At 45.3% G+C, this 17164-nt stretch overlaps 1 protein-coding gene across 3 annotated transcripts in view; it reads right to left on the bottom strand.

Moving 5' to 3' along the window:
- The window catches only part of Rilpl2 (Rab interacting lysosomal protein like 2), a 36717-nt gene that overhangs the window by 13231 nt on the left and 6322 nt on the right, over window positions 1-17164 (bottom strand). For 2 of the 3 annotated variants that reach the window (XM_015502419.2, XM_015502420.2), the window contains exons 2-3: window positions 15460-15611; window positions 8279-8392 (exon numbers count right to left, since the gene is read on the bottom strand). In XM_015502419.2, coding sequence (XP_015357905.1) covers window positions 8279-8392; window positions 15460-15611 — 266 coding nt within the window. Of the gene's footprint in view, window positions 1-5672; window positions 5893-8278; window positions 8393-15459; window positions 15612-17164 lie in introns of those variants that run through there. The other variant, XM_048785508.1, reaches the window with a different exon arrangement.

Below are 17164 nucleotides of genomic sequence, written 5' to 3'. Positions count from 1 at the left end.
TTTTTTTTTTTTTTTTTTTTTTTTTTGGTACTGGGGATTGAACCCAGGAGCAGTTAACACCTGAGCCACATCCTTAGTTCTTTTTAATATTTTATTTACTTTCTTTTTTTTGGGGGGGGGGTTTACTGGGGATTGAACTCAGGGGCACTTCCCACTGAGCCACATCCCCAGCCCTATTTTGTATTTTATTTAGAGACAGGGTCTCACTGAGTTGCTTAGTGCCTCGCTAAATTGTTGAGGCTGGGTTTGAACTTGTGATCCTTCTGCCTCAGCCTCTCAAGCCACTGGGATTATAGGCATGCACCATTTTTTTTTTAAGTTTTGTAATAAAGGTAAAGATAACTTTTCTTTTTTTAAGAGAGAGAGAGAGAGAAATTTTTTTTTTAATATTTATTATTTAGTTTTCGGCGGACACAACATCTTTATTTGTATGTGGTGCTGAGGATCGAACCCAGCGCCTCGCGAATGCCAGGTGAGGGCGCTACCACTTGAGCCACATCCCCAACCCAAAAATATCACTTTTCAATGTTAACCTACAATTATAAAACAGACCTGTGCAATGAATAACACATGGAGTCCCAGGTAGAACAGACAAAACCTATAAAGGTCTCCCCAGAGCCAGGAACACCAAACTTAGGTGACCTCTCCCTCACAAAGAGCTTAGAACAATGTTGGGCTGGTCACAAAGTACAACCTGGAGAGAGAGGCCAGGACATGCGGGGCCAACATTCGGTGCTGGGCCGAGTCGTGTCCTAAGGGCCAGCCCCTGATCCCCCCAGCAGCCTGTCCCCCCATGTGGATGCTGGTGTCACAGCTGTGCCAGGCCCATCCTCCCCTGAACCAGTAACATGCTCCCCACCCTGTCACTCCTCCTGTCTCAGGAAACGACACCCCCACCTCCAAGTCATTCATGCCAGAGGCCTGGCAGGCGTCCTTGGCCAGCCATCTGCCGCAGGTTAGTCATTGCATCCCGAACACATTCCTGGTATTGCCACTTCTCCTCTGCCACCCCCATCCAGGCCACCACAGCGTGCATGCAACCTCCCAGGGATGCCCGACACCTACGTGTGAAAGCAGCAGCCAAGAGGACCTGTCCTCCACCGTGTGCAGCTGACCAAGCCATTCCTCAGCTTAGCCCCCCCGGGGCTCCCATGTCCTCGGGATCAAGTCAGAAGTCCTCCTCCTGGGCCTGACCCCTTCTCCAGAGCGTCACTCCTTGATTCATTCATTCTTTCCACGGCTCAATAAGCTCATCCGACCACGACTTATGGCCTTGTGCTTGTGCAAAGGACAGATGTTTCATTTCTGTCACATCAGGCTAGAAGTTCAATAAGCGACCAGAGAACTCCCTCAGAAGTGGATGCCTTCTGGATACCCTGAGAGCCTGAGCCGAACACCGCAGACCCCTGCCTGGAGCGGGCCGCTCCTCACTGCCTTGCCTGGAAGAGGCCCCCAACCTCACCAGGGAAGCCAGAGGATGTGTTTACTGCTCACGTGCTGACCTCACTCCCAGCTGTTCCCAGCAGGACCCCTGACTCTCCACCTCCATTGTCTTCACTGTGCAGCCTCCCTGTCCTTCTGTCCCCTAAGCTATCTGCAACCTTGAGGCCCTTTATTCCCACTGTCCCATCTGCCTTCAATTTTTATTGACTTTTGGGGCTTGGCTTGAATGTCACCTCCTCACAGATGCCTCTCAGGACTCCCCAGGTCACTCGCTTGGCACTATGGCACTGTGTCTGATGGTCTTCATAGCACTGTGGCTCTCCGAAATTCCCTGCAGTTTATTTCTGTGCCAGTTCCCTCTCCTCCTGTCCCCACCAGGGTGCCAGCTCCACTGGGGCAGAGACTCCATCTCTGTGTCTCCAGCATCCAGAACAACGGTAGCCTTGACTTTTGTCTTTCTTTTTCTTGCAGTGCCGGGTTGAGCCCAGGCCCTAGAGCATGCTCAACATGCCTCCACCACCGAGCTCCACCCGCCATCTTCCATGTCATTTCTTCTCTTTCTTTCTCTCTTCTTCCCCCCCATAAACAGGGTCTCTGTGTTGCCAGGCTCCAGTCATCCTCCCACCTCAGCCTCCAAGGACCAGGGACTATAGGAGCACAACACATGCCCAGCTTAAATATGCACTGAACAAATGAACAAGCTGGCTGAAGTGGCCACGCATGTAACCCCAGCAGCTCTGGAGGCTGAGGCAGGAGGATTGCGAGTTCAAAGCCAGCCTCAGCAATTTAGCAAGGTCCTAAGTAACTCAGTGAGACCCCATCTCTAAATAAAACACACAGAAGGACAGGGGATGTGTCTCAGGGGTCAAGTGCCCCTGGGTTCATCCCAGTACCAAAAATAAATGAATAAATTTGGTTTCAGGTGGTCTTTTGGAGAAAGCAGCCTCGAGAGGCCATTCCAGACCGCTTGGTGCTGCTCATCCACTTAAGAACGTGCCCCCAGCTAGGTCCATCCCCTCCCTCGCTGCCCTGGGCTCCCCTCCTCCAGCTTCTGCTGGGCTCAGTGACCTGGAGAAGTTGGAAGGAAAGGCAGGGGAGAAGAGAGGCACGGGATCTGTTTTCAGTTTCCCACCAGGCCCCATCTTCGCAGTTCCTCTGCTTGATTTCCTCTCATCCTCCAGCTGTTCGGCCTCTGCCCTCAGACTGAGCAGTCACACAGTCCCCCTGGGCAACAGTCCTGCAGTGCTTCTCCACGCCCCAAGGTTCCCTTGCGCTTACCTCACATCTGCAAAATGTCCCTTCGCTGAATCTCTTTACCTCCCCACGTGTGTGTGTGTGTGTGTGTGTGTGTGTGTGTGTACGTATGCTGGGGACATAACTCAGGACACTGTACCACTGAGCCCTTTTTAAAAATTTCCTTTTGAGACAGGGTGTCACTAAGTTGCCCAGGCTGGCCTCAAACTTGGCAATCTTCTGGCCTCAGCCTCTAGAGTCACTGGGATTACAGGTGGGGCCACCACTTGTTCAGTGATGCCTATTTGAGTGTGACATCTGATTCTTGGCAGGCCCCTGACCAGCGTAGCTCATAGCCCAACAGCTTCACTCATGGAGGCATCTCCCTGGAAAATCTGAATTTCATAGGAATGGGGGTGGTTTTGCTGGCAACCTGGGGGCCCCTCACTGTGCGAAGGATTAGGCTGGGGTGAGAAGCAACTGGTGGAACCTCACACTGCTGTCTGGAAGGATCTTAGAAACGGTGCTTACTCATCAACAGATGAATGAATAAACAAAATACATCCATCCATACAATGAAATATGATTCAGCCTGAGGAAGGAGTGAGGTTCTGACACATGCTATACCACGGATGGACCTGAGGACACTAGGCTAACTGAAATCAACTGGACGCAAGGTACAAATGTAGGGTTTCACCTACAGGAAGATGTGTGAAGACAGAAAGTAGGATAGAAATTACCAAAAGTTGGTAGAAAGGAAAACAGGGAGTTATTGTTTAATGCACAGGGTTCCACCTGGGGATGATGAAAAGGTCGTGGAGGTAATAATGGTAATTAATAGATGTGCTAATGCGGTAAACTCCTGGAGTGGTGCACTTAATGGTCAGAATGGTATGTCTTATGTTATGAATATTTTACCTATTATTAAAAAAAAAAAAGAAAGAAAGAAAGAAAGAAGAAAATCATCTGGACTCAGTTCTCAAGAGCTGAAGATTCTCAGCATGCACCTGCCAGGGCTGAGCTGTTCAATACGGCCGCCCCAGCAACATGTGGCCCCCGAGCCCTCAGAATGCAGCGAGTCTTAACTGAAATGTGCTGTACATTAAATAAACAGCAGATAACACACAGAATGGAAAATATCTTATTAATGATGTCTTATAGGAATCACCTGTTGAAATGATAGAATTTTTGGATGTGTTAACAAACTCTATTATTAAAATTAAGAACATGGGCTGGGGCTGGGGCTGGGGCTGGGGCTGGGGCTCAGTGGTAGAGCGCTTGCCTAGCATGTATGAGGCACTGGGTTCAATTCTCAGCACCACATATAAATAAATGAATAAAATAAAGGTCCATCAACATCTAAAAAAAAATTTTTAAAAAGAACATACATATGGGTGGTCAGTGAAAATAATTTAAAAAAATGTTTAGTGGGGGAAAAAAAAGAAAGTCAGGCATGATGGTACATGCCTGTAATCCCAGAGACTCAGGAGGCTGAGTCAGGAGGATGGCAAATTTGAGTCTAGCCTCAGCAATTTAGTGAGATCCCATCTCAAAATAAAAACTAAAAAAAGAGCTAGGAGCCAGCATAGTAGTGTACACCTGTAATTCCAACGGCTCAGGAGGCTGAGGCAGGAGGATCTTGACTTCAAAGCCAGCCCTAGCAATTAAGTGAGGCCCTAAGCAACGTGACAAGACCCTGCCTCTAAAAAAATATAAAAATAGGACTGGGGATGTGGTCAGTGGGGTTAAGCATCCCTGGGTTCAATCCCCAGTACAAAAAATATAAAAATTAAAATAAGGGGTTGGGGTTGGGGCTCACCCTCAGCAGTATAGCGCTTGCCTAGCATATGCAAGGCCCTGGGTTCGATCCTCAGCACCACATAAAAACAAATAAATAAAATAAAGGTATTGTGTCCAACTACAACTAAAAGAAAAATTTAAATAAAAGCTGAACAGACACTTCTCAGAAGATATATAATCAACAAGTATATGAAAAAAATGTAATCTCTAGTAATTAGGGAAATGCAAATCAAAACTTAAGATTTCATCTCACATCAGTCATAATGGCAGTTATAAAAAATATAGACAAATGGGGCTGGGGTTGTGGCTTAAGGTAGAGCACTCGCCTACCATGCATGAGGCACTGGGTTCAATCCTCAGCACCACATAAAAATAAAATAAAGATATTGTGTACACCTATAACTAAAAAATAAATATTTTTAAAAAAATACAGACAACAATAAATGTTGGGAAAAAGCACACTGATACATTGCTGGTGGGATTACAAATTGGTGCAACCAATCTGGGAAGCAGGATGGAGATTCCTTAGAAAACTTGGAATGGAACCACCATTTGACCCAGTTATCCCATTCTTTGGTTTATGCCCAAAGGACTTAACATCATCATATTGTAGGAACGCAGCCACATCAATGTTTATAGCAGCTCAATTCACAATTGAGTGTGACAAAACTGTGGAAACAACTTAGATGCCCTTCAATAAATGAGTGGATAAAGAAACTGTGGCATAAATACACGATGGAATATTACTCAGCCTTAAAGGAGAATGAAAGTATGGGATTTGCCAGTAAATGGATAGAGTTGGAGAATACCATGCTGCATGAAATAAGCCAATCCCAAAAAACCAAAGGCTGAATGTTCTCTCTGATAAGTGGATACTGATCCATAATGAGGGTGGGGAGGTATGGGATAAATGGAGGAAACTTGATTGGACAAAGGGGAGGAAGGAATGGGGTGGGGGCAGGAAAGATGGTGAAATGAGATGGACATCATGACCCTAAGTACATGTATGACTACATATATTGTGCAATGCAACATCATGTACAACCAGAGAAATGAAAAGTTGTGTAGCAATTGTGTTCAATGAATCAAAATGAATTCTGCTGTCATATATACCTAATTAAAGTTAATTAATTAATTAATTTTTAAAAAGATTTAAAATAAATATTATCATTTAAAAAAAATACTGGGAAACAGAATAAAGCACTGAAACAAAATTTAAGCTACTGCTGAAAACACATCCGCACAGAACAATAAACATGGGTTAGAAATGCAGTCAAGTAAAATGATACATATTAAATTCCATACAGTGGGGGCTGGGGATGTGGCTCAAGCGGTAGAGCGCTCGCCTGGCATGCGTTCGGCCCGGGTTCGATCCTCAGCACCATGTACAAAAAAAGATGTTGTATCCGCCGAGAACTAAAAAATAAATATTAAGAGAACTAAAAAATAAATATTAAAATCATTTTCTCTCTCTCTCTCTCTCTCTCTCTCTCTCTCAAAAATAAATAAATAAATAAATTCCATACAGTGGCTGGTGGGGGAGGGCGGCTGGGAAGTAGAGGGGAGTGGGGGATGGGAATGAAAAGGGAATAAATAAGAAAGTGTTTTGTTCTAACAATGAAGACTTGTGCAGGAACTGCAGATCATTAACTCAACCCTGTTCCTGAGGTTAAAAAAAAAAAAAAAAGAAAGAAGGAAAAGAAAAGCCTAGCTCAGTGGCACCTGCCTGTCCTTCCAGCTCCTGGGGAGGCTGAAGTAGGAAGACTGCAGCCCAGGAATTCAGGGCCAGCCTGGGCCATGTCAACAAGACCCCATCTCAAGAAACAAAATACAAGCTAGGTGCAGTGGCTCCCGCTTGTAATCCCAGTTACCCAGGAGGCTGAGGCAGGAGGATTGCAAATTTAAGGGCAGTTGGGGCAATTTAGGGAGGCCCTGTCTCAATACAAAAAATCAAAAGGGCTGAGAATGTAGGTGAGTAGTACAGTGTGACCCTGGGTTCAATTCCCAGCAGCCCCCCAGCCCACCAAAAAAAAAAAAAAAAAAAGAGAGAGAGAGAGAAAGAAAAGAAAAAAGAAACAAAAGAATCCTAAATTGGTCCTGGAAAGTAACCCAGAATCTCTGACCCCTCAAAAATATTTCCCGCCAGGCGCGGTGGCACATGCCTGTAATCCCAGCCACTTAGGAGGCTAAGATAGGAGGATCTTGAGCTCAAAGCCAGCCTCAGCAACTTAGCAAGGCCCTAAGCAACTCAGTGAGACCCTGTCTCTAAATAAAAACAAAAAGGGCTGGGATGTGGCTCAGTAGTCAAGCACCCCTGAGATCAATCTCTAGTGCCCCCCACACACACACACACATGGAATCAGAACCTCTGACAGCGTGTTATCCCTTGGCCAGACAGAGCTGAGGGACAAATGGCTCCTGCCCTGCCCCACATGCCCATTCTTCCTCTGCACCAAGTACTGGGCCCACAGACATTGAGTGTGAGACCCTGGTCTACGTTGCTTCTCGGTCTCCATCTAGGGGACAGACCTCCCAGAGCAGCCAGAACAACAGCTGTCTGCCTCCGTGTGGGGTGAGGACAAGCGTCTCACTGTCCCAACACCTGGCACCGAGAAGCACATGTCGGCTGACTTGATTCCTGAGAATCTGAATTTCACATGAGAAGGGCCGAATGGGGCTCCACCGTGGTGCACAGACACGAGGGAGAACTGGCCCAGATCTCAACTCACTGTCGCCCACCTGTTTGGACTTGGGTAAATTACTTTACCTCTTGATATCTATTTATCCATCTATAAGATGGGAATGATTAATAGTGCCTACCTAATAGGGTTGTTGTGATGATTCCATGAATTAATACACAATTGTCTCTTTTTATCTGCTGGGGATATGTTCCAGGACCCCCGGTGACACCCCAGACTGCAGATGGTACGAAACCCTATAGATACTATATTTTTCTAAATACACATAACTGTGATAAACTTTCGACTTTGCACTTAAAGGAAGCACTTTGCAGATTCTCGGTGGCACATCCTAATTGCCAGCATCATGGATCTCAAGCTCTGCAGCCATTACTGAGTAAAATAGGGGTCACCTGAACAAAGACCTTGTGACACTATGATTCAGAAATCGTCAATCTGATGCCCAAGACAGCTACCACGTGACTAACAGGCATAGTGTACACACAGCATGGATACTCTGGAAAAACGAATGACGCACTTCCAAGATCAGGAAGTAGGAGGTGCTGCATGTCATCATATGGCTCAGAACAACACTCAAAGTAAAACTCAAGAGCTAGGGCTGTGGCTCAGTGGTAGAGCACTTGCCTAGCATGTGTGAAGTAGTGGGTTCAATTCTCAGCTCAGTAGTGGAGCACTTATCTAGCATGCTCAAGGCCCTGGACTTAACCCCCAGCACTGTAGAAATAAATAAATCTCATGAATTGTTTATTTCTGGAATTTTCCATTTAATATTTTTTGGACTGTGATAGACAACGGTTAATTGAAACCATGGAAAGTGAAGCTGCAAATAATTTTATAATTATATTAATAATATTATGGTTGAAAGTACAAGAGACAGAGAGATTCTGATTCACATACCAAGTCTCCTCTCCACTTTCCCAGTACTGATGGGTGTATGTTCAGTGCTCAGACTTACGATGTCCTCACACTGAGTTTTCCTGTCAGATACAGCACTACCACCAGTAGGAGGAACTCCCAGCCCTGGCAGCTGACCAATCTTCCCTTGCCCCCAAGACTTTCCTGAGCCACCATTTAGTCATAACAGGGATAGCAAGTTGACTTACAGCTTCTTCATGATTGTCTTCTCCTCCTTGTCACTGTTGGCATTGCAGGCTCTGGTAACCACAGTATCGTTTCTTCTTCTTCCCCCTGGGCCTTCTCTTGGTGCAATCAGGCCACTGAGGAAAGGGGGACAAATAAATAGATTGTTTTTTATTTTTTATCTCTGAAGCTTGAAAGTGAAAGGTCTTAATAATTATTCCTATATTAGTAATATTAGGGTTGAAAGTAATTGAATCAGAGATATTTTGATTGAAATACTGAGAATCTTCTCTCCACCTTTCCAGTGTTGATGACTCTTATTTCTTTCTCTTATCTAATGGCATTGGCTAGTATTTCAAGCTTCTGTACTTTCTAGGAACGTGACCATGTATAAATTATCTAACTTATGCCATGTTTTCCCAACCTATAAAATGAAGATAACAGTACCTACCTCATAGGATTGGGGGATTAAATGAGAAAGTATATGCTGTCTGGTATGCGTTCATTAATTAATACAACAAATATTTATAAACTCATCTACTGTGCCAGGACATTATAAATACAACTGTACTTCTATATTCCCAGGTTCTACATGAGTGGATTTAACTAATCATGGATCAAAAATATACCTTTTAAAAAATTGCATCTGTCAGGTATAGTGGCACATGGTTGTAATTCTAACTACTAGGGAGGCCCAGATGGGAAAATCATAAGTTCAAGACCAGCCTTAGCAACATACAGAGAGTCCAACTCATAAAGGGGGAGAAGGGACTGGGGATGCAGTTCAGTAGTAGAGCACTTCCCTACCTAGTACAAGGTCAAAAGTTCAATCCCCGGGGCTAGGGATGTGGCTTAGGGTTGGGGTAGGGTTAGGGTTAGGGGTAGGGGTAGCGCGATCGCCTGGCATGCGCCTGGCATGCGTAAGGCCCAGGTTAGATCCTCAGCACCACATACAAACAGAGATGTTGTGTCCACCAAAAAACTAAAAAATAAATATTAAAAATTCTCTCTCTTAAAAAAAAAAAAAAAAAAAAAAGTTCAATCCCCAGTACTGAAAAAAGTAATCAACTCTAAGGAATGTAGCTCAGTGGTAGGCTGCAGGCTTATTAAGTGTGAGGTACTGGGTTCAATTTCTGGCAAAATATAAAATAATAATGAACTCATACAGATTTTTTCTTGTCATTATTCCCTAAATAATACAGTATAAAAACTATTTACCTAGCACTTACATTGCATTAGGTATTGTCAGTCATGTAGAGTTGACTTAAAGTGCACAGGAGGATGTGAGGAGGGCATAAGCAAATAGTGAACCATTTAAGGGACTAGAGTATCTGAAGATTTTGGTATACACAGGGGTCATGGAACCAAGCCCCTACATACAGCAAGGAGAATGGTATGATCTAGACAAAACAGACAAAGTATCAGCTCTCATGCCATTTGTAGTTCACTGGGGAAGGAAGAAGAAAACAGTCAATAAATGAAGAAATACGTAAACTAAAAATATAGAATAGGGCCTAGGGTATGTAGCTCAATGGTACTGCACTTGCCTAGCTTTGAGACCCTTGGTCAATCCCCAGTACCACACACACACACACACACACACACACACAACAGTTGAGACAGGAAGATTGTAAGTTCAAGGCCAGCCTCAGCAACTTAGTGGGGTCCTATGCAACTTTGCAAGACTGTCTCAAAATAAAAATTTTAAAAAGGGCTGGGATATAGCTCAGTGGTTAAGCACCCCTGGGTTCAATCCCTGGTACATCCCACCAAAAAGAAAAAATGTATGTGTGTGTATACACACACACACACACACACACAGTAAGTAAGATGGTGATAAAAGCTAAACAGCTACTGATTAATCAGTAAGACACTGAGGCCAGGAGAAGTCTGGCTCAAAGACAGGCGGAGCATTTCCCTGGACATCTGGCACACAAGGGGGAGGAAGGCCATTCTCTCTCACTCGTCCAACTGGGATTTTTGCCAGAAGCCACGTTTCCTGAAATTCACAGAAGTCCCTCTGAACAAGCCAAGAGGAGAAGGAAGGAGCAGCCCTTGGCTGCAATTTTAATTCCTGGACCTATTCCAGGACCCCCCTTAATTATATGACCCAAGAAAGTTCCCTTTTGTCTTGATGCTAGTTTAAACTGGGTTCCTGTGAGTTGTGACCTAAAGAAGGTTGTTCATGATGACACGTGTCAGCTTGTGAACTGCACAACGCACGGCATCCATGTGGCATTCTGAGGGGTGCCTGATGCTAGACCACACCTTGTCCCTGAAAAATTCCTACCTGGAAGTCCTAGTCCTTCTTGGTGGTAATTGCCAATGAAGCCTCTGGGAGATAATTAGGTGTAAATGAGGTCCCAAGGGTGGGACCCACATGATGGATTAATGTCTTTATTTTGGGTGGGGGTTACAGAACCCAGGGGTGCTTTATACTGAGCTACATCCCCAGAGCTTTAAATGTTTTATTCTGAGAAGGGCTTTGCTAAATTGCTGAGGCTAGCCTCAAACTTGCCATTCTCCTGCCTCAGTCTCCTATGTAGCTGGGATTACAGGGGTGTGTATCCTGCCTGGCTGGATTAGTGTCTTTGTGCTCTGTCTCCCTGGCCATGTGAGGACTCCTGTGAAGGCAGCTGTCTACCAGTTCAGTCCTTACCAGAAATTGACCATGCTGGCACCATGACCCTGCACTTCTACCCTCTAGGACTGCGAGAAAAGAAATTTCTGTGGTGAAAGCCCAGCGGTTGGTGATATTTTGTTATAGCAGCTGGAGGTGACTGACACACCTCTTTCAGTGTGAGTCACAGGGCAGGAGTCATCCTCCCTACTTCTTTATGAAAGGGTTTTGAATAGGTGAGTTCTTATTGTTTAATGTTATTATTTTTATTTTATTTATTTTAATGTTAGGATTATTTCATAGTAGGCATCATCTAAAAACTCCCTTTTGGGCTAGGGGTGCAGTTCATTGATAGAGCATGTGCTTAACATGCACAAGGCTCTGGGTTCAATCCCTAGTGCCAAAAGCAAACAAATAAAAATAAATAAAATGCCCTTTTTCAGATGGATAGGGTTGCACATGCCTGCAACTCCAACTACTTGGGGAAGCTGAGGCAAGAGGATCCCAAGTTTGAGGCCATTCAGGGCAACTTAGTGAGAACCTGTCACAAAATTAAAAGGTCTGGGGATGTATGTAGCTCAGGAAGGGGTAGAGTGCCTATAGATTCTATTCCCAGTACTTAAAGAAAAAAAAATCCCTTTTTCTTTTCATCTATCGTGACATGAATAAAATGCAGTTACATCAAATAATGATTTACAGACTCTCTGGCCCTACCTCTGCTGATTAGCATGGTGGTTCTCTGCTAATCTAGTCTGGTGATGTCACTTGGCTGTGTCCAAGGGCTGGGCACAGTGGGTATCGTTGGGCAACCTGGTCCTTTCCCTGTGACTACCCCGGGCATCCTCAGACCACATGGTGGTCTGAAGACAGCACTCCAAGCAGGCAAAAACAGAAGCCCCAACATAAGGTGCCAGACGGCATCCTTTTTGCCCTATTCCACTGGTCACAGCAAGTCACAGGGCCAGCCCAGATTCAAGGAGAGGGAATACAGACTCCACTTCTGTGTGTGTGTCGTATAGGGGTTTGAACCCAGTGTCCCCAGCATACTCTACCACTGAGCTCCATCCCCAGCCCTTTTTAAAATTTTATTTTAAGACATGGTCTAACTAAGTTGCCGAGGTTGGCCTCAAACCTTCAATCTTCCTGCCTCAGCCTCCTGCTCCTGCATTGTTGGGATCAGAGGTGTGCACCTCCACACCTGAACAGACTCCACTTCTTCCTGAGTTTCATCGCTAAAGGCATGCAGGATGGGAAATACCAATGTGGCCATCTTTGGAAACAATCTACCAGATTTCGCTTTAATCACAAATTATTGTCATTACACTGTAAGTTTGGACATGCAAATTGATGCAGTTGCTAAGAGAACATCTCAGTTGGCATTATGTTTTCTCTGGAAATTATATCACTAGTGACTAAGCAGAATCCTGTTTCTGTGTGTGACTGCACGTTTCTTGTTCTCTGGGAATTTAAACCTGAAAATAAAGGATGTCACTTTGTTCACTAACAAGCTGCTCCTAGCCCTGTCAGCTTGGCAGCTTCTCTTTTTAACTACCTGTGTCTGAACTGTTTAATTAAGTGAGACGAAGGCAGCTCTTTCCACTGGATATGGTGGCACACAGCTGTAATTCCAGTAACTCTCAAGGCTGAGGCAGGAGGACTGAAAGTTGGAGGTCAGCCTCAGCAATTTAGCCAGACCCTGACTCAAAATAAAAGTAAAAGCAGGTGCCATGGTGCACACCTGTAATCACAGCAGCTCAGGGGGCTGAGGCAGAAGGATCATGAGTTCAAAGCCAGCCTCAGCAACTTAGCAAGGCTGTCAGCAACTCAGCGAAACTCTGTCTTAAAATTAAAAAATGAAAGGGGCTAAGTGGTTAACTGCCCCTGAGTTCAATCCCCGGTACCAAAAAATAAAAATAAAGTAAAAACAACTAGGGATGCACCTCAGTAGTAGAACATCTTTGCATTCAATCCCCAGTACCAAAAAAAAAAGAAAAGAAAGAAAGAAAGAAAGAAAATCGGGAGGTTGAGAGGGGAATCATAAGTTCAAAGCCAACCTAAGCAATGGCAAGGTGCTAAGCAACTCAGTGAGAGCCTGTCTCTAAATAAAATACAAAATAGGGCTTAGGATGTGGCTCAGTGGTCGAGTGCCTGAGATCAATCCCCGGTTCCAAAAAAAAAAAAGAAATGAAAAGAAAAGAAAAAAAAAGACAGCCCTTTCCATTAACAAGGTCCAGCCTCGGCAGAAGAACACAATAAATTCCTGTTGGCAGAACTCATTTCTTTTGGCTTTTGCTTCTTAGAATTCAACTTTACTGCTGCTCTTTTGCTCTTTTTACTGTGGGGTGGGTCCTTGTGCACGTGAGGCAAGCGCTCTACCCCTGAGCCATACCCCAGCCCTTTGGCTGCTGTTTTTTCTCTTTATTTTGGTACTGGGAATTGAATCCAGGAGATTTTACCACTGAGCTACATCCCCAGCCCTTTTTAATTTTTATTTAGAGGGCTGGGGATGTGGCTCAAGCGGTAGTGCACTTGCCTGGCATGCGTGCTGCCCGGGTTCGATCCTCAGCACCACATACAAACAAAGATGTTGTGTCCGCCGAGAACTAAAAAATAAATATTAAAAAATTCTCTCTCTCTCTCTCCCACTCTCTCTTTTAAAAAAAAAAAAATTTATTTAGAGACAGGGTCTCACCGTGTTGCTTAGGGCCTCGCTAAGTTGCTGAGGTTGGCTTTGAACTTCCGATCTTCCTGTTTCAACTTCCTGAGCCGCGGAGATTCCAGGCATGTGCCACCACACAAGGCTAATTTTAAATTTTGAGACAGGGTCTCAAAAGTTTCTGAGGCTGGCCTTGAACTTGTGATCCTCCTGCCCTAGACTCTTGAATTACAAGGATTACAGGTGTGTACCACCATGCCTACCTTCCTGTTTATTTATTTATTTATGGGGGTGTGTGCTGGGTATTGAACTTGGGGCACTTGACCACTGAGCCAGCCACATCCCCAACCCTATTTTGTATTTTATTTAGAAACAGGTCTCCCTGAGTTACTTAGGACCTCACTAAATTGCTGCAACTGACTTTGAACTCATGCTTCTCAGCCTTCCTCAGCCTCCTGAGCTGCTGGGATTATAGGTGTGTGCCACCAAGCCCCACTTCCTGTTTTTTAAAAGATGATTAAAAACATCTTTAAAATGGGGTGTGGGTTAGTGGTAAAGCCCGTAGTTTGTGCAAAGTGCTGCACTCTCTCCCCAGCACACACAGAAACACAGAAATAATAATATCACAAGGGCTATGTGTGGGTGTCGTACTGGGGACGGGACCCTGGGGGCTCTGCAGCTGAGCTTCACCCCCAGCCCTTTTTATTTTATTTCAAGTTGGTCTCACTAAGTTGCCAGGCTGGCCTTACCCCTGTGATCCTCCTGCTTCAGCCTCCATGGTAGGTAGGATTACAGACATGCACCAGCACACCCAGCTTTTTATTTTTGTTTTTGATCGGGGCACGTCCTTAATTCCAAGTGTTCTGGGTCCAAAGGAGGCATGCACAGGTTGTGGTGTCAGAGCATTGGAGGCCACCTCCTACTCTGACTACCCCTGGCTGCAGGACTTGAGGCAGATACCAACAACTCTGAACCTGCGCTCGCCAGGGCAGCACCACTGAAGTGCAGACCTCTGTGGCAACGGCCTCCTCCCACTGTCCTGGGGCCGCTCTCCACAGTACTGCTCTAATGTTCTTCTAAACTTCAATTCAAACTTGAAGAAAAGGTATAAGATGTGGACAAGGACTTACCACAGACCCTTCACCCAGATTTCCAACAGTCCCTCGTCCTTCTGAACCATCCAGAGTTAAACTGGAGACATCTTATCCCTTTACTCCTCAATACCAGGGTGTATTTCCAAAGAATATGGAAATTCTCTTATATAACCAAGTGACTCAGTTGTCAAAATCATCACATTGATCTTTCAAACTAGTAAATCAGAACTTGTCATTTCTTTGATCGAAACTTTCTCATTATACTAACAAAATTCAACTCCTCCCTTCGGCTGATGAGCTCCAAGGCCTCCTTCCTACCATCCTCCTTGTGCATTCTGGGCTTTGCCATGTGGGCCCCATTAAATTGCCAAGCTGGTTCCTACCTCAGGGACTTTGTACTTCCTGCTCCTATTTGCCCTGCCTGATATTTACATGGCTGACTCTGGTCACTCACCTGAGAGTGGCCTCTCTGACTATCTAACTGAAGAAAGAGCCCCCCACTCCCATTTTACTGCCTGTGATAACTTGCTTCACATTCTTTTGTGTGTGTGTGTGTGTGTGTGCACGTTACCAGGGATCATTCTGGGACCAAACAGCATGACAGACAAGTGCTCCATCCCTGAGCCCCAGCCCCAATCCTGGGCTTCCTGACTGATGACCTGTCCCCTCTACTAGATTAGCAAGGACTTTCACTTTCTCCTTGCCCAGAACAGGGCCCTGCACATAGTAGGTCTTCATTAGATTTGCTGAGTGAACATGAAACAATTCTGTGGCCAGCAAGGACCTCAGGCAGGCCTGGCTGGGCAGGGGTAGCCTGCACGGCAGCAAGCCCACCTCTTGTAGCCCTGCAGCTCTTCCTGCACCACTATCAGCTGGGACTTGAGCTTGTTGCGCTCCTGCAGCACGTCCCGCAGCTCCTGCAGGGTGAAGCGCGGCCGGTTGGGATCCGTCAAGTCAACCACCATTTTGTCCGGTCCCAGGTTCACCTGTAAGAAAGGATGCTACTTTAATGGTCTTCCTCATGGCCATGGATGCTCCTCCCGGAAAGGCAGGCTCTGTCCTGTGGCTCCCAGGAGCCCCAGGAGCTGAGATGGCACCTGTTGGCAGATGGGAAAGAAGCCAAAATTCTAAGTCCTGCTCTCCAAGAAAAGATCCAGGATTCCTGGAAGGGCTGACTCCAGGACTGGAACAGACAAAATACAAACTGAGTGAGGAATATTTCCTTATGTAAGGGATGCAGACGGATCAGAGTGACCCAGTTTGGCCAGGCATGGTGGTGCACACTTGTAAGTAATCCCTGTTGCTCAGGAGGATCGAAAGTTCAAGGCCAGCCCCAGCGACTCTGTCTTAATAGGCACTCATATTTAAAATACCAGAATTGGGGCTGGAGTTGTGGCTCAGTGGTAGAATGCTTCCCTAGCATGTGTGAGGCCCTGGGTTCGATTCTCAGCACCACATATAAATAAGTGAATAAAATAAAGGTCCATCAACACCTAAAAAATATTGTTAAAAAATAAAATACCAGAATTGGGGCTGGGGGTGTAGCTCAGCCATAAAGTGGGTATTTAGCATGGGCAAGGCCTTGGGTTCAATCCTCAGCACCAAATAAGTAAACAAATAAAATGCAAAAATAAGCCAGGCATAGTGGGTGGTGCATTCCTTTAATTCCAGCTACTTGGGAGGCTAAGGCAAGAGGATTGCAAGTTGAAGGCCAGACTGAGCAACTGAGCAAAACCATATTTCAAAAAAAGAAATAAAAAGGGCTGTTGGGTGTCATGTGGTGCATGCCTATTAGCTCAGTGACTCAGGAGACTGAACCAGGAGGATAGCAAGTTTGAGGTCAGCCTCTGCAACTTAGCCAGACCCTGTCTCAAAGTAAAAGCAAAAGGGCTGGGGATGTAGCTCAGTGGTACAGTGCCCGGGGTTCAACCCCCAGCACTACCAAATAAATATATAAATGAATGAATAATAAAAAGGACCAGGGAGGCAGCTCAGGGGTAAAGCACTCATCGATTCCATTGTTAGTACTAAAAAGTTAAAAATTAACAATTAAGAAATTAAAATTGACTCATTAATAAAGTAGCTAATGGGAAAAAGGGACACCTGTACTTTACAGCAGCATGACAGTGACTTAAAGTAGAAGGTATCACAGTGGGAACATCTTCCTGCCACCATCTTGGTAAGAGCTGGTTCAGGAGAGGCTGACACTTCAGCAGCTTCTCTGCCAAGTGCTCATCCCAGGAAACATCAGAACCAGTCCAGATGGAGGCACGTCCTGCACCGTCTTCAGAAATGTCAAGGTCAGGGTGGAGGCTGGGGCTCAGTGGCAGAGCGCTTGCCTGGCCTGTGTGAGGCACTGGGTTCAATCCTCAGCACCACATAAAAATAAATAAAATAAAGGTATTGTGTCCATCTACAACTAAAAATATGTTTAAAAAAAAATGGGTTGGGGATATCGATTAGTTGGTAGAGCATTTGCCTTTCATGTACTAGGCCCTGGGTTCAATTCCCAGCACCACAGGAAAAAAAAAAAAAAAAA

Source organism: Marmota marmota, unplaced genomic scaffold (genome assembly GCF_001458135.2).
Source record: "Marmota marmota marmota unplaced genomic scaffold, marMar, whole genome shotgun sequence".
Lineage (NCBI taxonomy): Eukaryota > Metazoa > Chordata > Mammalia > Rodentia > Sciuridae > Marmota > Marmota marmota.
This window is presented reverse-complemented; position numbering and strand designations above follow the sequence as displayed.